General features: G+C 40.8%; 1 protein-coding gene across 1 annotated transcript; it reads left to right on the top strand.

Moving 5' to 3' along the window:
• Positions 1 to 7,998: 7,998 nt before the first annotated feature.
• LURAP1 (leucine rich adaptor protein 1) lies at positions 7,999 to 22,541 on the top strand (the record flags this gene model as incomplete). Its single annotated transcript, XM_083357943.1, has 2 exons — positions 7,999 to 8,199; positions 20,159 to 22,541. The coding sequence occupies 2 exons, from the start codon at positions 7,999 to 8,001 to the stop codon at positions 20,870 to 20,872; spliced, it is 915 nt and encodes a 304-aa protein (XP_083214069.1). The 3' UTR covers positions 20,873 to 22,541.
• Between the last annotated feature and the right edge of the window lie 717 nt (positions 22,542 to 23,258).

Below are 23,258 nucleotides of genomic sequence, written 5' to 3' on the forward strand. Positions count from 1 at the left end.
GTACTAAGCAGCATTGGAAGAATAATGGAAGTTTGCATTTTTTCCATCTCTGATTTAGTCCATTATAGTCTACAGAAATTACAAGTTTTCACACAGGAACATTTCCAGTCTTACTAGGAGATGCTGAGGAAAATCCTGCCTTCTTTGTCTACAAATAAAGTCTACCTTACTGAGCTATGCTGAGTAGTGGTACCAGGATTTTTTTTTTCTAAATTAGGCTTATTGTATCTAGGCTTCAAAACCTCATCTAGTGCTGGTCAGGATTTTTGCAGCATCTTACATTTGATAAAATAAGATTATTCTAAGGGCAAAGCATGGGCACTTTTTCAGTTGCATCTGTGTCTCAGATAGTTTGGGTTGCAGAGGATAATAGTCATTACTCATTATCTTCCTTGGGGAGTCCTCCAGATTTCCTCCTTTAAATTACTTTCGGGAGTGGAGACAGCTTGTCATCTTTCATCTGATACACCTTCCATTCTAAGATGAGTAAATGCCAAGGATGGTCAAAATGCAGCTGTCCATTCTTTCTTCCAGGCAAGTAGGAAAGTCAACAGGGCAACCTGGATCTCCTCTGTCATTGATCACTGGATGGCATTTTCTGTGCTGCTTTGTTGTTGCTGCTGTTGTTCTGAAGGGATGGATTGGAACCTCACTGGGATAGACTGACAATTAAATGGCTGATTGCATGCATTTCCTTGTAGTTTCTGGCTGAATTCATTGCCCGTGCAGGAGGTAGCTCTGTTGTTCAGGCACTACTATGTTAATTCTTAGCCATTCAGTTTTGCATGAATGTCAGCTGCAAAGTGGGAGAAACAAAGAAAAGACCACACCGTTTGAAAAGTTTGAGCCAGATTGGCAGGCCCGGTAAATGAATAATCTCATTGTCAACTCTCAAACAAATTTGGCTGGAGCCTTTTTCGGTTGCCACAGAATTTGGAGGGGGGGGAAATGAGTATTTTTTAGTTTAGTCAAAACAATAAATTGCTCTGGGAGCCAAAGTCATTGCTGATTGCATTTTGTCGGGCTAAAGCTTCCGTTTGAAAACCGTGGCAAGTAGGTAATTGGGGGATGTGATTTATGACATAAGGGTGGGAAGTTCAACTTTGTAACATTGTAACCTTTGGAGGTGGGGAACCTCAATCTTGGTTTCATTTTTGATCTTGGGGATACAATGCAGCCAAATAAATATGTTCTTTAAGGAAACTTTTTTACCTTGAAGTGCTCTTTTACTGGGCTCATCTATCGGAACCATGACATTCATTCTGCATTTTATTTTTATGCATTGGATGTGTTGTGTTGAAAATTACAACAGCCTTCTTCACTTTGGTACTTTCCAGATACACTGCAAATTCCAGAATTCTCAGTCATTATGGGCCAGTGAAAACTATGTGAGATGTTTCCAGGGAATGCTACATTTTACCCATTTAGGATGTGAACCAGGAGCCAAAGGAAGAAATCACTTGTTAGTCAGTGCTTTAGTAGTATAATGTAAAGAAAAAAATAAGATGGGGGTTTATTAAATATGGTGAAATAGGTGGAGAAATGTTAATAATGATATTAAGTATTGACTGATTAACATCAATCAGTCAGTAATATCAATAAATCGAGCTTTATCATTATTTCAACATAAAGATTGCAAATAGTACATGTTCTATTGTGAGAAAACTGTTTTTGCAAAATAGCAAAAAAATGTGTATAAAACCATACTTTTGCCTACTTTGTTGTATGGACATATCAGGAGAAACTTACATGTTAAATAGGGAAAGTACTTAAGCAGTACGTATGTGTCGTCAAAAGGAAGAGATGAGTTTAATATTTAATAGGTGGTGAATTAATGTGAACTGAATACAAAAACGACTATGGAAGTGTGTTGCAAAGGTTTGGTTAACTAGAGAGAATATATGAGGACTGAATTGCAAAATAAAGATATAGGAAGGATGAATAAATGGGTCAAAATTTGAGGCTGGACAGTGTTGATGAGGTTCTCAAAAAAAAAAGTCAGAAATTTTAAGATGGTATTGTTTGAAGCAGTGGTTGGATATTATGGAAGCCTAAGAATTATGGAAGCCTAAGAGCTGTAATGAATGATGTTAGCATAAACTAGATTTAGCTGTGTATCCTTTTATTTTCTTATATGTTATTCATCTCTTTGGGTGTTTATTTCTGTTTTTTGCATAACATTGCTTATTTTAGCTCATGTTGGGTGTGCATGTATAAGATTGTACTATATAAGATGTTATTACACGGGCGATGTGCTGTTATGTCCTGCTCGAATTAAGCGTTTTGAAAGACTGAAGTCTATTCATCCTGTGCTCTGTTTCCTGCCCTTGTTCCTTTAAGAATTCCAAAGGGTAAGGAGTATTTCAGGCTGTGGGGAGTTACGAGGTCACCCTGTAGTAGCTCATGTGCTGTGAACAGGTGTTGTGTTTTTTTTTTGCCATATCGCCAAATGAGTGCCAGTTAGGTATAATGGTTGGAAACCAGGAGACCGTAAGTTCTAGTTTAACCTTAGGTACAAAGCTTAAGGGTGACCTTGAGCCAGCCATGTCAGACCTAGAAAACAGGCAATGGCAAACATCTTCTGAAAAACCTTGCCAAAAAACCCTGCAGGGTTTAGTCCAGGCAATTGCCAGGAGTTAACACTGGCTGAAAGGCACGCGTGTGTACACACACACACACACACACACACACAGTCTCTCCAAAATATGCTGCATAATACTATGAAAGAGAGTAATTTCCTGCAACACCACAAATTTGCAACCCAAGAGGAATTTTGGTATCATAAAAGCCAGTGTGGTGTGGGTAAGTTGTTGAATTTCTGATCTGCTCTTGCACATGGAAGTTCATTGGGGATTCTGGGCTAGTCATTCTCTGTCAACCCACATGTACCACTCAGATTTGCTATTGTGGGGAAGAATAGATGGAGGAAATACCAGCATATTGCCTTGAGCTCCTGTACAAATAAAATAAAAGTTGATATTATCTTCCCTTTCCACCATTGCTTCTTGACCCTCACTGTACCCTTATTTCCCTGAGGTGAAAATAGATCTTTTTTCCTCAGATCTTCAGAACAGTATCTCTGTCATGACTGGATCCTAATACTAATAATCCTATGCCTCTTTGATCCCATTAGCCACCTTCTTTAGTTCCTAAAACAGATTACTATGCTCTTGTTAGTGGGGGAGCTGTTGTTTTTCCTTATATGTCCCACTTTCAGTTTACAGCAGCTCTAGCAAGTTTGGTCTGTCTGGTGTGTAGCAAAGGTATTTGATTGCTATCTTGTCAGTTTAAGCCAGTCTGTCAGGTGGACACCCAGTTTTTATGTTTCTAGAATTACATATTTGAACAGTAATATTACATTACAAGGCTGTACATATCTTCCCTAGAATAAACTCCAGTGGGACTTACTTAATATTGATTTATTTAATTTATTTATATGGCTTCCCATCTTGTACATGTGACTTTAGGCAGCTAATAATATATTAAAATCAATGTTAAAATTAACAAAGCACCTACAATGGTCACTGAGGGTGAAAGCCAAACAAAACTACAAAACCCTCTCAGTGGGTCATCTAACCTCCCAATTCCTAGTCCCTGGAGCACCCCCCCCATGCTTTAAAGGCATTATAAAAAGCTGGTAGAATTAGGGCCAATCTAATTTCATGGGGTGTGATGTTCTAGATATGTTCCAACTTTATAAACTACCTATTCCTTAAATTATTCAGTAAGTATGTATGGCTACCCACTTACCATTGGAACTCTGGTTGATGAATAAACAAATAAAAAATCAAAAACAATAAAAGGCACTTTACCCAAACTGTGGAAATTCAATAAACTTAAGGCAAGATACACGCATCCTCTAAGGAATCCTGAGTGACCTGTTGCAAAATCTTTCCACGATACATTTTGCTGAAAGTTCGTTCATTTCCAAATGTGAAATGGATCTTCCAGCTCTCTATGTGATGAAGTCGTCCTTTACTTGATTCTAAATTGGCTTGTTCACCAATTTTCTCAGTAGTATCTTTCCCTGCGGTTAACTTGCCTATGTTAACCATTGAACCACATTTGTCTGCATCCCCGTAACTTATCCACACTGTCTAGGAGTACACAGAAAAGTAATCTGATAGTGACAGGCCAATTTACTTCAATGTGCTGTGGGAAAACAGGTACTGAGAGTTCAGCAAAAATATATTTATTTCTAAGTAGAAATATGTATTATCATATGCACTGAAGTTCTTGCTAGGCATCTGTTTCAAAACACTAGCCATTGCGAATAACTCTTGAGTTCAATTCCTTTCTCCTGGTGCAAATAAATGTATTTTCTTGCTTTATCCCTGCAATTGAAGGTGTATTTATTGTTACTTCATTCACATGTGTGTCTTTTACACATGTTGGGACTGTAACTGCCAACCTTCCAAGCTGACCTGTATTCTGGTATGTCAGGAAAATGCCAAATTGGAAGAGATGAATTAGGAAGCATGCAAAGGTATAATAGATCAGAGGGCTAAGGATCAGAACTGTGGAGAGCTCCTGCTCAAGCAAGATTTGGAGTTAGGTGGGATGCTAGGAAGAAGAATTATTGTTGATTCACTCATCTGAAATTGAAATTTTTCAGAGATGATGGACGAATCCCATATTCCTGGACTGGAGCTATTTGGTATGTGAAATTGTACTATATAGTAAGAGAATTCCCCAGGCAGCCTACTGGCTGAGGAATTCTGTGAGTTTCAGTTCACATCACTTAAAAGTTGCTGAGGTTGATAAACAGTGTAATAATGGATTCTGACATGTTTGAAATGCCTTCTGCAGCATTATGGGAATGCGGGGCAAGAGACACAGAATATGGTCTCTATAACCAGAGGTAGTTCAGAGGAAGACTATTTTGAGCCTGAGGACTCTGAACAGGAAGACACTTTTGCCTGGATTAATAAATTGTGTTTAGCCCTGAACAACTTAACCATGGTGTACTGAGTAATCCTCATTTATTGGATTCATACAATACCTTGGACCATAAATCATAAAATGTCTGTAATATAATTATCTCATATTTACAAAAAGAGTAATTGTAGTCTACCGATATTCATCGAAACATTGGCAAAGAAGTCTTTTGAGTTGTGAGCCAATTTCACCTCCTGTGATGTAATTTTATTTTATCTAGCCTTTTGAATCATAAAGATGTGAAGGATATGCTCAGAATCAATAAGCACAAGTTTTCTTAGTATATAATTCCAACAGTGAAAGAAAGAGCTTTATCTATCGAACTTCAGTCTGCTACAGTTCAAACATAAGAACTCCTCCAAATAGTGGATAAAGTGATAAAATAATAAGGGCCATGAATCCTCAATTAGGTTGATATCTTTGCTTAGTGATCAATAACTGGGATTGCAAACTCTGTTACTAAGCAAAGTTGCTAAGCAAACATCACATAATTATGACTAGTTTATAATCTCACTTCCGCTGCAATTGTTAAGCAAGAGACTGAAGGTCATTGAAATCAACTTGTGATTTTACTGCAGTCTTCTTCATTGACTCTGCTTGACAAAAGCTGGTTGTGAAGTGTGGGAATCATATGGCCACAGGATGCTACAACATCATAAATGTTCACCAGTTGAGAAGTGCCCAAATAGTGATCACATGAGCCCAGGGATTCTGTGATTGTCAAAATATATGAGGACTATTTGTGAAGTTACTTTTTTAGCACTTCAAACAGTCACTAAACAGGGCAGTCATTAAGCAATATCTACCTATATACAAAATTCTTATATGGGCAGGACAAAACTAACTACAGCTAAGGAAAGTTTTACTCTAGCCCAGGGGTGTCAAACTGCTGGCCCACGGGCTGGACATGTCATGCAGAAGCCGCGCTTATCCCACATTGCTGGCAATGGCAAAACCATCCCAATACATTGCACGATGCCACGTGATGTCGCGAGTTTGACATGTCTGCTCTAGCCACTTAAGGCATTAAGTAAATTTGATTTTTTTAAAAAAACAAAACAAAACACACATGTTCATGCCAAGCTCACTTAAATTTTTTTGGATTAACACAGAGACTTTCCATTGCTGTAACTAAATGCCTTATTCATTCTAGAGAGTTATCAGAAAACTTTCTTATGCCTGGTCAAATTATTTGTAAGTTAAATTTATATCTCACTCTTCATTCATGGATTCAAATTGACACATACACAACTGACACACACACACATATACTATATTGGTAGTGTGACAGGGTATGTGTGGAATAGAAGTGCAATCTCAGCCATGGTCCTTTTGGGGGTAAGCACTGTTATACATCTACTACACCGTATTCATTTATTTTGTAAATAAAAGCAATGTTTACAATATTTTATAAGTATATTATTTTAAAAACATTTTATAAACCAAATGTTTCACATATTTGTTGCACATAGGCCTGAACAACTCGACATGCTCCTTTCTTGGCTGCTGGCAACCTGGTGTACATTCCCTTTCATATACTGTCTAATATCATGAATATCATTAGCTTTTATTAACAGTGATGCTCCTTTTATATAAAAATGCTTTGAACTACAAAAAGTGGCAGAAAATATAGGCAGAAATAAAATTTATAGCAATATAAGGCAAATATGGGTCAAGAAGGCACGTTTAATCTACAGCAGGGATCCTCAAACTTGGCCACTTTAAGACTTGTGGACTTCGACTCCCAGAATTCCCCAGCCAGCATGGCTGGCTGGGGAATTCTGGGAGTCGAAGTCCACAAGTCTTAAAGTGGCCAGGTTGGAGGACCCCTGATCTACAGGCTAAACCAGGGGTCTCCAACCATGGCAACTTTTAAGACTTCTGGACTTGAGGAATTCTGGGAGTTGAAGTCCACAAGTCTTAAAAGTTGCCTACCGAATCTAAACGGGACGTTCAGAGCCATCCTTGGTGGAGCCTTGGTGGAGCAGTGGGCTAATGCCTCCTTAAGTAACACCAGCTGCCTGCAATTAGTGCAGGTTCGCATCCCACCAGGCTCAAGGTTGACTCAGCCTTCCATCCTTCCGAGGTAGGTAAAATGAGGACCCAGATTGTTGGGGGCAATTAAGCTGACTTTGTAATAATGCCGCTTGGGTGTGTGTGTGAAAGCCCTAATAAGCAGGCATATACATAGAATGAAGGCTACTGCTAAGTTTGTAAGCCGCCCTGAGTCTTCGGAGAAGGGCGGGATATAAATGGAATTAAAATAAAATAAAAAAATAAAATAAAATAAATCCTTCACAATCTGGCAAGGCCGGCTTCCATTTGCGAGTGTTTTGTTCATTCCTCCTGCTCTCCAGTCAGGAAATAAGGTAACGTCGGAATAGGCTTCTCCGAAGGGCATTACGGTAGCTGAGCTCGCGTCTCGGCGGCTAGCTCCTCCGCATTGTGTTTCCCATCCCGGGGCAGGTAAGGGGAGGCTGGAAGAGGAGCCGCGCCGGGGGGCGGGGGCGGGGGGGGACAGCCCTGCTAGGGAAGCAGAGGCAGGCGGATTTTGCCGTTTGCTGCTGCAATCCCGGGACGGAGTAGCCACGCCTGGCGACCTGGCGCTGCTCCCTGCAGCCCCCTGGAACTTTTGCTAGGCGTTGGCGCTGCTTCCTCGGCCAACTCATCCCGGGCTGAATGCCGGCCGCTTCTAAGCATCCTTGAAAGGAAGGGGAATCCGAGGACGGCGACGAGGAGGAAGGAAAGGTCCGCGTTAAATGCCAAGTGAAGCGCCGCCGGAGGGAGGCATGGGGAAGAGAAACCCCCGCTGGTAACGCGGAGCCAGAAGGGAGACTTCGGAGCCGAGAGATTGGCCGAGGCCCTCGGAGAGGCTCCGATTTTATAAGGGTGCTGCCTACGGAACTCCCGCCCACACGCCCAGAGCTTCTGGGCGGGACTCCCTTGCCAGGCCGAACCCTTCAGCTCAAAAGCCCAGCTGGAAGGTTGGGGAAGGGAGCGGCCGCTTCCAGCTGCCGAGACTAGAGATCCAGCCTCTCGCTTTCCCGCCCCCTTCCCGGGATGGAGGTTCCGGGCAGCGGCGCGGAGCTCTCCTTGCCTCCGGACCTGAAGGATTTGGAGATGAAACTCGGACAGAAACCTCCGGACGGGCTGGTTCGGTGGCTGCGGGGGGACCCGGCTGCTCACCTGCTTCGGAACAGTCCGAATCGGGGGCCGCGTCACGGGCTGGGGGAGAAGATCAAGGCTCTGAAGGTGGAACTGGTGAGTCACGGAACCCCCGCTCCCTTTCCGCGCGGAAAGATAGGATGCCCCCTTTTGCACACGCATCCACCCCCCCCCCACACACACACCCTTTTTTCGCTTCTGGAAGGAGAAAAGGCAAAGGTCTGGTTCCGCTTCTGGAAGGAGAAAAGGCAAAGGTCTGGTTCCGCCAAAGTCCTTCCTCATTCATTCCCCTTTCCATTCCTAACTGCGGCGTGGCCTTCCTGTGCTAGTAGTAACAACTGATTTGGCATAAAGAATCTCTCACTATGAATGGGTGGACTTGCCTTCTGTTACATTACATAACTACCGCAGGTACATTGAGTTTTCTTTCCCAGTCTCCCCAAATGCCTTTTTTTCCCCTTTAGATGAAGCAAATCCAGCCCTACTGGCTGGGTGGCAGATTTTTGATGTTGAGTGAACTTGGGGTTCTCCTCTGGACACCTTCCCCTGATGGTCCCTGCTGAACCTGATCATTCATGCCCATCCTGGAGCCTGGACCTTAGCCCTGCTCTCCTGTCTTTTACTTGTTGGTTCTGAAAACTGCTCAGTTCAGTTTGCCTATCTTTCTAAAGGCTATCAATTTATTGGATGACCCCTCCCCCATTTCCCAATTCCTAGTCGCAAGCACTGCATCCCCATCTGATGGTGGGCAACTCTGCACCCATTTGTCCCATCTGTTCCAGCTCAGCTTCCTTTCCAGGATGCAAAATCAGATTTATCATCAGATTTTGGATATGACAGGCACTCCCACTCTTGGCTGGAAAGGAAAAAATACTTCTGTGCTAGATGCTTGCTATATTATTGATTACTTTATATTAGTATAAAAGTTCACTCTATTTTCACTCTATATTCAGTGCTCAATCCATTATACTTCTGATCGTGAGGCTACCATTTCCCAGCCCAGCCCATTTCAAATACCAGATTGAAACTGAAATATGTGGTGCCCAATTTTAGATACTGGAGACATTTTCCCAAGTCTGGTTTCAAAGTTAACAAGGTGTGTCTCTGAAAGTCTGTACCATTCTAGTGATGCAGTTGGCTTTTCAATGGGATTCTGCAAAGAATCCCATTGAAGCAATAAGGGACCAAATCTCCTATTCAATTTAATGGACACCCATGTGTGCGCACACACATCCACATATACACATGCAAAACACCCACACACAGAGTATTACATACTTGGCATTCTTGTTTAGATCAATTGAGACAAAAGCATGAAAATGGATAGACATGATCTAAGAAACACCAGCTTGCTTGAAGTAATCATAAAATGATTTTAGGGTGTCCAGTTTTAATTTATTTGGCACCTGGAACTAAACTAAACAGGCACTAGGTAAGATCTATTCAAGTTCAACTCTAGGTAACTTCATGTTTGCATCCATATCTTGTCCTTTAAGATTTTTTTAACTTACTTATTGAGGCTTATATATTATTCCAATTGTAAAAACAACTCTGAATATGGAAATAGTTTGCTATTCTGTTTGAGATTTTTTAAAACTTCCCAGGTTAGTCTATTGCCCTGATTCCTCTCATCCAAGTACTAATCAAGTCCAAACCTGCGAGGATCAGCTAAGCAGGGTAGCAGCTCAAGTTATTATTATGATTGTTTTTAATCATGCAGATTGCATCATGGCAGATTTATTATAATTGAACCTTAGGGCAAGAGAGATTCAAATAGAAGAATGTATACATTTCTTAGAGCCAGTTTGGTGTAGTGGTTAAGGCATCAAATTAGAAATTGGGAGATCATGAGTTCTAGTCCCTCCTAAGGCACAAAGCCAACTGAGTGACCTTGTGCCAGTCATTTTCTCTCAACTCTAGGAAAGACAATGGCAAACCACTTCAGGAAATTCTTGCCAAGAAAACTTCAGGGATTTGTCCAATCTCCAAGAACTGGACATGTTTAAACAGAAAGGAAAAAATACATTTATTAATTTGTTATTACCAGCCCAATCAAATGATCCTTAGAGGCTTATATGTTCATTTATTACATAAACATATCCATAATATAACATTATTAACAAACATTAACTTTGAAAAATACATCTATAATAAAATAATCTTTAAAAATAATAACCACAAAACAGATATACATGTTTCTCTTTTTTTATTTTCATTTCATTGTTTCTATTTTTAACATGTAAGCCATCCAGAGGTGTCTGGGAGTTGAGTAAGCTCTAAATCCAATGAAAAAAATAATTAAAATAAGTTAATCAAACCAATGAAACCCAATAAATAGATGGCAACAGTCACAACCCTAATTTTCTCCTACAAGTCAGTTTTTAGCAATTTACAAAAAATGCTAATAAAGTAAAAATGCTTCTTCGCTACTCTTTTCTTTGAGGTGAAAATTAGGATGGAATAACAGTAGAATTTATTTCCAAGAAGGTATGCATGAAATACCAGGACAGACTAGACCACAAAGTTGGAAAAGGTTAGAGCAGGGGTGTCTAACCTTGGCAACTTTAAGATCTGTGGACTTTAAATCCCAGAAATCCCCATCCAGCATTACAGCAAACTGCTGTGCTGTTATCTCTAACTTCCTGTGTATGTATGTATCCAAGAAGTCAGCAAGAGTTGAAGTTGACTCAAATATTTTGTTTTAAAAAATGCATAGGATTGCTATATTCAATCCTCTGGTGTAACTACAGGTTACTATGGAGGGTTACTTGTTGAGGAAGTGAAAATGACTCAAGAATCTTGAAGCTTGGGTTTAAACTTTGGGTTAAAAGCTTTGGTTATGAACACTCTGCCGTGTGTCATCCAGGTGTGATTTACATTGCAGCCCATTTATGTGAGACTAAATCCCTCTGAATTTGGATTTAATTCTGAGTCCATATATGCAGGATTGTGTTGTTAATCTATTGAGATGTCCATAAAAATGGAAAATATTGTCACATACAATATTCAGGTTGAATGAATATTCTGGTCTTTACTTCTTTTTTTAATTTGGGAACCCAATAGGACAATCAGCATTGTAATAAGCAGCGGTGCTTCAACACTAATCTAATCCCCATTTTTAAAATGATCTTTCCTATGAAACTTGGCATTTAAATATTAGTTTTCCATGTCAACATAAAATAGAGAATGAGAGAAAACTGTTTTGTCCTGAGATTGTTTCTCCGGGCAGAAAACAGAATGCAATGAAACAGGACTCCATTCTCCACACATAGGCCGGCTTGTTTGCCTGAGGGACACATCTGCTCCCCAGCATGAAAATACTTTCTTAAGGAAGAGTGTGTTGTTTTGATTTTTCAAACAGGGTATTTTCGTCTATCACATATTTTGTTTCCATCATGAACTTCTTCATTTATGAGGATGCTGAGAAATGTGGAAGGAAAACAGTTGGGATGTATTAAGTTACATGCTGCACTGCCAAAAATGGCTGGTTTAGGAGATTGATTTTCACGTGGTGAACCAGACTGTTTTCACTGTTTGCATGTACATGCAAAACAGAGCCATATGTCAGAGAATTGCCAGCAGAGCAAAGTCTAGCTTTATTGCCTTTAATTCCTAGTTCTCTACTTACCACAGTTCATTTAATGACCGTTCAGAGTTAAAGGTAAAAATAAAGGTTCCCCCACACATGCGTGCTAGTCGTTTCCGACTCTAGGGGCCGGTGCTCATCTCCGTTTCAAAGCTGAAGAGCCAGCGCTTGTCCGAGGACGTCTCCATGGTCATGTGGCCGGCATGACTAGACGCCAAAGGCACACGGAACGCTGTTACCTTCCCACCGTAGTGGTCCCTATTTTTCTACTTGCATTTTTACGTGCTTTCGAACTGCTAGGTTGGCAGAAGCTGGGACGAGTAACAGGCGCTCCCTCTGCTACACGGCACTTGGGATTTGACCCGCCAAACTGCCGACCTTCTGATCGACAAGCTCAGCATCCTAACCCACTGAGCCACCGTGTTCAGAGTTACAAGGTCACTAAAAACGTGACCTATGATAATTTTTCACACTTACAACCATTGCAGCATCCCCATGGTCACATGATCAAAATTCAGATGCTTGGCATATATATTTATGATGGTTGCAGTGTTCAGGGGTCACGTGATTCCCCCTTTGGTGACCTTCTGACAAGCCAAGTCAATGGGGAATCCAGTTTCACTTAACAACCGGCAAGAAAAGTCGTAAAATGGGGCAAATCTCACTTAAAAAATGTTTCACTTAGCAACAGAGATTTTGGGCTCAGTTGTGGTCGTACGTTGAGGACTACCTATAGTTGTTTTCTGAGAATTACATCTTAAGTATAAATCCAGAAAAGGTAGTCTTCCTAGTAGAGGTTGTCATCAAAATAATTTAGGCAGAAGTAGCCTGCCGGAGTGCTACTTCCTGGAAAGGTCTTTATTTCCTGGGAGGCCTGCTTTGCTACCGAGACTGGTACAGTTAATTCTCCCTGACCCTCTGGGTTTCAAAAGGTCCCTTTTTAAGGAGGATATAAAGGAGAAGAGTCAGGAAAAAGTCCTACCTCCTGCCCCAGCCAGTGTGAGTTGGCCACGCGTGCTTTTACCAAAGCTTGCGCCCCTGATGCGCTGGAGTGCAAGCTCTCTCAATGACAGCCAGCACGGCCAACAGATAAAATGTCAAAATGTAACTTGAGGTCAGGGTAATACATCCTGTTGGATATCACATTACACCAACTGATACAGAGAAGTATGTGTAATGTGCTTTCAAGTTCTTCTTATCTTGTTTGGGACACTTGCTCCAGGCCTCAGCACGTAGTAGTAGTTCCTGCTAATCTGGTCTATACTTGGAAGTCCAGTTATTATTTGGGAAATATGAGGGCCACAGGCTAGTCTGGGAAGCTGAAAAACACCCTGGAAGGAAACATTGGCACGTCGTTTCCATATTGTTTCCAAGACAATTTCATGGATGAGCGTGACTCAAAGATGTTATCTTTTCACTTTTTCCACAGTAAAAACGTCCTAGAAAATATATTCACATACGAGGAAGCCTTTCTGATGGTGGCATCTCAGTTCCAAAATCCCTTTCTAAAAACTTTTGGAAAGTTCATGAAACTGATCTTTATCTTTGGTGGGAATACATTTGATCTGGATTGAAAATGGTTGCATCATTTCATGTAATGTTTAACTTTCTCCATGCTTTTAAATGGGATTCTCTTTTGGTTGTATTCTGTATTTTCTGCTGCTCTTCTGAATTGTTTATTATCAAAGTAAATTTAATTCACTGGTTTGGTGTTTTGTTCATTAGCTGCCTACTAGTTTACAAGCTTTAAATGCAAGGTTATGTGATGAGACTAAATGAACACAAAGCAAAGTACTAGGATTATAATTCTAAAAGAACTATTTGTATTATTTCTAACTGAAGCAAGCCCAGGCTGGAAGAAAATGAAATCATGGGATCTTTTTCACGATAATTGTTGTAGGGGATGGGATTCTTTGTAGGATCTGTATTTTAAATGTTCTGGGTCAGATGTGTGCAAAACAAAATGTAAAGATTCATGGCCCATTTTATTAACTGCATTCTGTCAAGCTTTCTTTACCTTCCCTCTTTTCACCGGAGAGTGCTGTAATTCAGTAGGGATATTGTTTTGATGCCTGGGAGGCCTTGGCACATAAATCTCAGAAAATCAGTATGCTATCGGAGTTCTTTAGAATAATTTTAGTTCGAAAATAAGACTGGAATACTCGTCCCAGCTACTGCCAACCTAGCAGTTCGAAAGCACGTAAAAATGCAAGTAGAAAAATAGGGACCACTACGGTAGGAAGGTAACAGTGTTCCGTGCGCCTTTGGCATCTAGTCATGCCAGCCACATGACCATGGAGACGTCCTTGGACAAGCGCTAGCTCTTTGGCTTTGAAACGGAGATGAGCACTGGCCCCTAGAGTTGGAAATGACTAGCATGCATGTGCGGGAGAACCTTTACCTTTATCTTTATGTACAAATAATCTCCAAGTAGAGATTATTTTCTGTATTCTGAGGAAATAATTAAATTATAATGAAAATAGTTGAGAGACTAATCAGGAAGGTACTGAGGGATTTTAAAAGTATCAGTGCACTCTATCTGTAGCTACAATATTAGCTCCAGCATAGAGTGGTAGTTAAAATGTTAGACCAGTATTTCTCAACCTTAGCAAGTTAAGGTGAGTGGAATTCTGGGAGTTGAAGTCCATACATCTTAAAGTTGCTGAGGTTGAGAAACAGTGTATTAGAGTCAAAGATCAGAGATTGGGACTAATTTTTATGGCTTTCCCCCCTACTTTTCTCCTGTCTTGGAGAAAATGTTATAATTGTGATTGCAAAGTCCTGAAGAATTTGTAATTGAATTTTAGATTCATATGCCATCCTTTAAAACCCAGTTTTACTAGATGGGTTGTGATACATAATCACAAGATTTTTTAAAAAAACCTTAGACCAGGGCTGTCAAACTGCTGGTCCACGGGCCGGATGCATCACGACGAAACCGCACCCACCCCATTGCCGGCAATGGGGGAAAAGCTCCGATACGTCGTGCGACGTCACGTGATGTCGTGAGTTTGACATGCCTGCCTTAGACTAATAATTCAAATAACACAAAATATTAATGTGTAATAAAAGCATCAGCCAGAAGATTTAAAAATTCTATGCAGTAGATATATTTATAAATTACAAAGGCCTAGGTAGGAGAATAATTTTTTTTTTGCTTAGGAGCAAGAGACAATACAATCAGTGTAAGGCATTTTTCATTGGAGGGGGCCTCCGGGAGTCAGGGGTCTGTGTATTTTAATGCTTATTTATTAATAGATTTATAGGTAGCCCTCAACTTACAACCACAGTTGAGGCCAAAATTTCTGTTGCTAAGCAAGTCAGTGGTTAAAGAGTTTTGTCCCATCTGACAACTTTTCTTGCCAGTTATTAAGTGGTTCACTGCAGTTGTTAGGTTAATAATACAGTTGTTAAATGAATCTTGCTTCCCCACTGACTTTGCCTGTTAGAAAATCACAAAAGAGATCACATGATCTTGGGACACTGCAACCATCATAAATACATACCAGTTGCCAAGTATCCAAATTTTGATCATGGAATGCTGCACTAGTCATAAGCGTGAAAAATGTTCATAACTCACTTTTTTTCAGTACCGTTGTAACTTTGAACCATCACTAAATGACTGGTTGCAAGTCCAGGATATCTGTATATCTTACATTTATTTTGTGCAGTTTATGTAATGCTCTGCTTCCTGTTTTCCTCTCAATAACAAGGCAAATTGTGGGCTGAGAGACAGTGATTAGTCCAAAGTCACCCAGCCAGCTTGTATGCCTAGATAGGACTATAACATTTTTCTAGGACAGCACTATTGGGGCTGTTATTGAAAAGACTCATTTCAGATCAGCATCTGCATCTCTCATTGGAAAGATCCTCATTATTGTAGCAAATCTTCTTCATCTGGGATGCACAGACTGTGGATAAGGAGACCTTTAGGTATCTATTCTCTATAAGGCTGCTTAATATATCCCTTGTCCTACGAACACCCTTCCATAAATTCTTGATATTTAAGGCTGAAATAATACACATTTTAAAATAAAGCCCTTTTATTTTGAAAACAAATTTAACCCTATAAAGAGGAACCATTGACAAAGTCAGCAGCTGCCCAGTGAAATGAATCCTGTGATTCATTCTTGGAGCATTCTATAGAGTTAATCTCATTTCTAAAGTGGGAGTATTTTCAGAGGAATTTGTGTTCCTCATTAACTCGAGGTGGATTTATGAGCATGGTTAATCCACCACACCTCACTCTTAATGAGTCATCTTCCTACTGTGCCTTTCCAGATGTTTTGCACTATAATTCACAGGAACCACAGGTAATATGACCTACAGTCAGATATATTGGATGTGTTTGTGACTGAGTATCTGTTCCAGCTGATGTGCCATTAAAATCTATTGCTAAGTTTATAAGGCTTAGATAGGCATATTGACATTACCAACAAATATAGGTGCTGTTGGCATTGTATTTTCTTTGAATTTTTAACCATAAAGAGCTTGTTTTGGAAGCTACAAGTAACAATTAAGATGGAATTCAGAGTTTTTCCTCTTCCCTTCCCTCCAAGCTATCCATCCAGTTTCAGATAAAACAATTCATTCCACTCTTTGGGAATTGCTGCAACATGTTAGTCACAGCTCTTGAACAAATACCAGGTGTTTGCTTTTGTTCAAAAATAGGACTATAGCCTTGTGCTACTGGATTCATATCCTATTTGTTCTCAAGTCTTTTCCTGATATTTTGAAATGGTTTCTGGACAAATATTTCCGTAGATACAATTCCTCCATTTCTTCATTCACATTTCTAGTTTCTAAGATCAAGTTGCACAACTGAAATGTAGAGATTACTGTGCATGCTAATCTGCTACTTCAAATATTCAGTTCAAAGGCAAATATGGAGAATTATCAAAGGAAAATAAATGTAATTTTCTTCAGTTCCTTTAAGAACACATTTACGTATTAGGGCCATTCCACCTCAATAAAACCAGGTCAAGATCACGGATAGAATCTGATTCTTCCCACCCCTTCCTTTATGTTAACAAATGGTGCTGAATTTGGTTTCAAGATAAAGAAGTGGCAAATGTGGAATATATAAAGCTGAGATTATTTTCACATTACAATTACTGTTGGAAATACTAGTGTGAGACTAGGGTGAGAGGATTGTAAGCAGCCTTATTTTGCATGTGACAAATTGTCATTTAGGCCAAGAATTCTACAGTATAAACAGACTGTTTATATAGGTGTAGATCCCTCTGTATCAGGTATGTCAAACTGCCAGCCCATGGGCCAGATGCGTCATGCCGAAACTGCACCCACCCCATTGCCAACAAAGGGAAAAAAGTCCCAATATGTCATGTGACATCACATGATGTCACGAGTTTGACATGCCTGCGGAGTTCGGCGGAGTGGAGGCGGCAGGTCTTGATGATACCATTTGGGGTGAGTTTGACCCTGTGACTCTGGATGATGTGGACAGGATCATGCATAAACTGAGCGCTACCACTTTGTTTACTGGACCCATGTCCCTCCTGGCTGGTTTCAGCCGCCTGGGAGGTGACGGGGCTGGCTCCAGGCAGTGATCAACGCTTCTTTGACAGAGGGTGTTTTCCCCTCCGCCTTGAAAGAGGCGGTGGTGAGGCCCCTCCTCAAGAAGCCTGCTCTGGACCCATCCTCACTGAACAACTACCGTCCTGTCTCCAACCTTCGCTTTGTAGCAAAGTTGTCGAGAGTGTGGTGGCGCGTCAGTTCCTGCAATTCCTGGAGGAAGAGGACTATGTGGACCCGTACCAGTCCGGTTTTAGACCTGGCTACAGCATGGAAACAGCATTGATTGCACTGGTAGATGATCTCTGGCAGGCCCGGGCAGGGGTTGTTCCTCTGTCCTGGTCCTACTTGACCTCTCAGCGGCTTTTGATACCATCGATCATGGTATCCTGCTGCGACGGCTTGAGGGCTTGGGAGTGGGAGGCACTGTTTTATGGTGGTTCTCCTCCTACCTCTCGGGCCGCTCACAGTTTGTATTGGCAGGGGGACAAAGATCTACCCCGAGGCCCCTCACTTGTGGAGTGCCTCAGGGGTTGGTTCTCTCCCCCCTCCTGTTTAACATCTATATGAAGCTGCTGGGTGAGATCATCCGTGGCTTTGGGGTGAGGTACCCCGAGCCAACCCAGTGATGCCCTTGATGTGATGTCCTGGTGCCTGGAGGCGGTGCGGGTCTGGATGGCAAGGAACAGGCTCAGGCTCAACCCCTCCAAGATCGAGTGGCTGTGGATACCGGCATCTCATGTTGTCCAACTAGTTCCTTCTCTTTTAATGGGGAGGAAGGTATTGCCCCCCTCAGAAAGGGCTCACAACTTGGGTGTCCTCCTGGATTCACGGCTCAACTTAGAAGATCATCTAATGGCCGTGACCAGGCGGGCCTTCGCACAGGTTCACCTAGTGCGCCAGTTACACCCCTTTTTGGACCGAGATGCCCTATGCATGGTTACCCATTCCCTCGTCACCTCTTGCCTGGACTACTGCAATGCTCTTTACATGGGGCTGCCTTTGAAGAGCACCCGGAGACTTCAACTGGTGCAAAATGCGGCCATGCGGGTGCTCATGGGAGTATCTTGGTACTCCCATGTTACACTACTCCTGCACGAGCTGCATTGGCTTCCGGTTGCCCTCCAGGTGCGATTCAAGGTGCTGGTAATAACCTTTAAAGCCCTGCATGGCTTAGGCCCGGGGTACTTGTGAGACCACCTGCTGCCATTGTCAACATCCCATCGCCCGGTTTGCTCCCACAGAGTCGGCCTCGTCAGGGTGCCGTCTGCTAGGCAATGTTGGCTGGCGATCCCCAGAGGGAGAGCCTTCTCTGTGGGTGCACCGACCCTCTGGAACGAATTACCCCCGGAGCTGCAGATGACCCCTGACCTTTGGTCCTTCCGCCATGACCTGAAGACTTGGTTGTTCCAACAAGTGGGTCTGGACTGACTATGTTTTTAATTAGGTTTTTATAGGGTTTTTAAAATCGTCACGTAATTATTGTATTTATTGTTTAATTCTTTTTAAAAAATTTTCATCTTATGTTTTTAATTTTTATTGTTGTGAGCTGCCCTGAGTCCTCAGGGAGAAGGGCGGCATATAAATTTATATATATATATATATATATATATATATATATATATATATATATATATATATATAATGCTTTGTTGGAATAATCTATAAGCCATCCTCAATCCGTGGCTTCTAGTGTTCCCACTTTCCGTGGATTGCTGTTCTTAATCTATATAGGCAAAGACATTCCTTTTGGTTAATTTTTAAGCATGTATTTTTGGAACTGTTCCCCTCTGTCCATGGTGCTCACATCTGTCATCTTGCTAGTTCAACATTATCTAGTCCAGCTGGAATCATTTACCAATATTGTGTTCTTTGAATCATGGCTAATAAATCAAGCTTCTCTAAACACGTTTTGTGCTAGCTTTTCAAGAACTTTGCCTCTCTTCTGCCCTTTGTGACTGCATCTCCTATTCTTGCAGGGTAACATTCAAGAGTAAACAGACTGAACACTTTGGCAGCTCCAGTTTGCTTGAAGTTGATTCATATAGCCAAGCAGCTGTTTCACAATCAAATAATGTTGGATTATTCTCTTTGTTAGGAGCTGTTTGCTATTTCTACTTGGTACATCAAACTTTAAATCTTTACCATGTCTTTACCGCTCAGCACAAAAGCTTGAGGTAATATGGGAAAATGCCAGATTCTGAAAAATAAACAGGTAGAGACAGATGGTCCCTTTCATACGGTTTCATATCCTAGGGCCTTATATGGCTAGTTTGTATTAATGAATTTGCCTATAGAGGAAAAATTGCAAAAAGACTTAATGGCAAATCCTGTAGTAAAAAAGTTTAAAATATAACACTTTCAATTAATAGAAATGCCTTCTCCTTGTTGATTCATTGATTCAGCCTTTCCCAGCCTGGTGCCTCTACAAGTGTTCACCATAATTTATCCTTAGTGCACATTTTTTTACTGTACTAGAGTGGATAGAAGGTTAGAATTCCTTCTATTTTGCCTCATGCTGTACGACAAACTAGTGTTGGATTTTAACTGGGTGACACCTGATGGGAAAATTGGAATGTTAAGCAGTATATCTCAGCAGTGGCCAAGACTACCAACAGATAATTCCTTTTTCTGTCATTGATACACAATCCTTTCCCTTCCATTTCAGTCACCTGAGTGGGAGTAACCATGTGTATTGGAGAAGGATCATTAGCATGTTGCCTTAGAATGGGTGTATTGTTTGGCATATGAAAACATACTGAGCCCACTTAAATGTGAAAAATTATCCCTTCGAAATATTTCTGTAGTTGATGTGGTTTGTGTTGAGAAATATTGGGCCTTTGACTATTATATAGTCTACAGTAATTCCAATTTACCTTGGGAGATCATCCATCCAGCGTATGATCTGATTATATCTTCTTCTTTCATCAACAGGCCTATCTAAGAACAATAGATATCAAGATCCTCCATCAACTGGTAGCTGTGAATGATGGAATAGAAGCTGTCAAGTGGTTCCTTGAGGAAAAAGGGATGCTCACCAGCCGTTGTAGCAGCCTTACCAGCAGTCAGTACAGCTTGGTAGAAAGTCAAGATACATCCCGACGAGGCAGCTGGAATAGTCTTCAGGATCCCAATGATAAACTGGATAGTATATCTATTGGTAGCTATTTGGACACACTAGCTGATGATATGGATGAATATGGACAAAGCTCTTCTGTGGAGCCCATAACATCACCTCCCTCAGGTAGACCTCTGGGCAGAAGTGAATTAGAAAGATCGAAGGCAGATCTAGAGAGGATCTTTCTTGCAAAAGTGGACAAAGAGCAAGACAAAAGCAAAACTTACCCTGAATGGGCCTCTGGTTTAGTTAAAAACCAAAGTTTTAAGAAGCAAAGTGCACCTGTCCATTTGTCACCACCAATGGCTAATGGAATCTTGGGTAGACAAGTCCCTGTGCTGGTGCAGAGCCTTGAGGAGAAATTTACCTCAATAGCTGCTGAGCAACCAAGCAAAGGGAATCTAGCAATAAAGGCCTCCAGGAGCAGCAAAATGGATTCAGAGAATTGCAAGCTCAATAACAGGAAGCACCCAGAATATGATGGTCAATGGCAGTGGGCTGAGTCTCAAGAAGATGTGACATTTTTGTAGCATCCATGACTGGCTGCCTGGATTAACATAAAGAGATTCCAGGCTTTATGCACTAGTCTTTTTGCACCTTGGACTGCAAGCTGTGCTGAATGTCTGTCTGAATGTCTTTTTGTTTGACCAGAATTGTTGAGACATATTTGCTGGTGGACAGAACATAGGTATATTAGCCAGATGGCTAGAACGAGGGTATATAAAAATACTGTACACCTTTATTTGAAAGCCTTTGGTCCACCAGTGCTGCACTTTTGTGCTACAGTTCCAGTTTCCATGTAAGTGGAGGTGGGCGTAGGCTCATAAGCTGGACTTTCAGGTTTTGGCAAAGCTGTTCACTTCAGCAGCACTCAATCCTGCTGCATGTAACCAATACTCTCCTAGGAATAACTTGATTTTTTTTAATGAAAGAAACCAGAGACAAATCTTTGATACTACAAACCTTTTAATCAATGTTATTATTATTAGTGTCATAGGAAATACTGCTTCTTCGTTTGCCTGATATTGGAGTTACCTCCTAGGTTTAAGAAAGGAATGCAGAATTCTACAGAGAAGCCCACACACTCATTTACTACACTCACCAGACTGAATATGTCCTTCATTCTGGTAACCATGAGAACCGGCTTTCCACCTGAAGCTGAAGCTAAGCAAAATAGTGGGGGAGTCTGTTGGTTTAATGAGACTTGAAAATCCTTCAAGGGCTGAGGCTTAAGCATTATGCTGCACTTTGAAGTGACTGCAGGTAACAGAAAAGTGCAGCAAATATATAGGGATAACTTCTCACACACTTTGTTAGGCTTGGAAATTAACTGGGATTTTTCTGCTTTGTGGTATACTTTGGAGGCAAGTTAGGTGCCTTGGGTAAGCCTCTTCAATTGGATGTGGGGATGGAAAGAGGAATCACTGTGACCTTGCATTATACTACAAAAGTGCCCCAACTGGCTGTTTCCTATAACCATAATATTGGTAAACCAACATTCATGGGACCCAAACCAAAACAGCCGTATGTGCATTCAAATTTTGAGTTTCAATGTCATAGTTTTAAATGGCAGCTCTACACAGTTTTTTGTTTTAAAAAATACAAAAATAAATTTATAATAAAATGAGGTATGATAACCTCATTTTGCCCAATAAATCTCTCCCCAGGTTGAAATTGTACCTCCTGAAAAAGGTAATAGAAGAGCTGGGTGAAATTTCCTCATTGGAAGCCTATAATATTTTGCTATGTTTCTCAGAAAAGTCAGACTTTCTGTCCCAATGGAAAAAGATACCAGAGGGAGTAGGAAAAGATGGAAGGCTTATACATAGATTTTCGTTTCTTAATAAATTCCAGTGAATTTATTGTGATTTCATAATAAAATACTCATCTGTAAGCAATCTTGGTTAGGCTTACGAAGTAATTCTAATTATGATGGAGATAATATTGCTGGTGTGTTATGGATTAACAAGATTATACAGACCATGTTTCATCTCTCTTGTGTGTGTGTGTGTGTGTGTGTGTGTGTGTGTGTGTGTGTTGGAGGGTGGAGTGGGGGAGAAGGAATCAAGGTTTTATTATTTACTTAGATTTAAGACTCAGTCCAGGAGAACACTGAAAAAGTCTTACATATCACTTGCACTTTTACATATCAGTTTACTATAGATCAGAAAAAAGTAAATGAGGAAAGTGCATACACAAATCTTAAACTTAATAATACAAAGAATACTGTGGCTCAAGAAACATTTGCTCCACTTTCCTTTTAATTGGCCCATAAAAGTGCAATGAATTTATGACACACTAAGTGACTAAGGGCCATGCAATACACTATGTTCACAATTAAAATTGCAATTAAAGCGTTTAGGGAAGAGAGGATCAGGAAAGAAAGCAGTGCTCACTAGAACTGAAATGTGGAGTCACATGCTGTGGTTTTAAACACTTACCATTCCACCCAACCCCAAGCTATTACAGGATTTAGGTTGTTTAAAAACTATTCAACCTTTTTCAAGCTACAAACACCCTTTGTGAATGTGCAGTTTACATCCTATCTAATCTGATTCTGTAATCTGCCCTTTCTATACATTCCTTTTCTGAGCTGTTCTACATGGCAATGACTTGATGTCAGCTAAGTAACCTTGTTGGAAATTTGTGTCCTGAGTACTGCAAAAATGGCTGCCTTGGGATGCCACAATGCTAAATGGAGCATAAATGTCTCTAGAGCGGGGGGGGGGGGGGATCGTCAGTGATTTAAGCACGAGAATCATAAACATGATAGAGGGAAAGACAAATAAAAGAATCTACATTTGCAAGGTAATATATTCAAAAGAAAGTACCAAAGAAATACAGTATAACCATGTTATATGAAGATCAGCATAACAATGCTGATCTTTTTGGCTTTTTTAGGGGGAAAAATTGTTC

Source organism: Vipera ursinii (assembly GCF_947247035.1).
Source record: "Vipera ursinii genome assembly, chromosome: 3".
NCBI lineage: Eukaryota > Metazoa > Chordata > Lepidosauria > Squamata > Viperidae > Vipera > Vipera ursinii.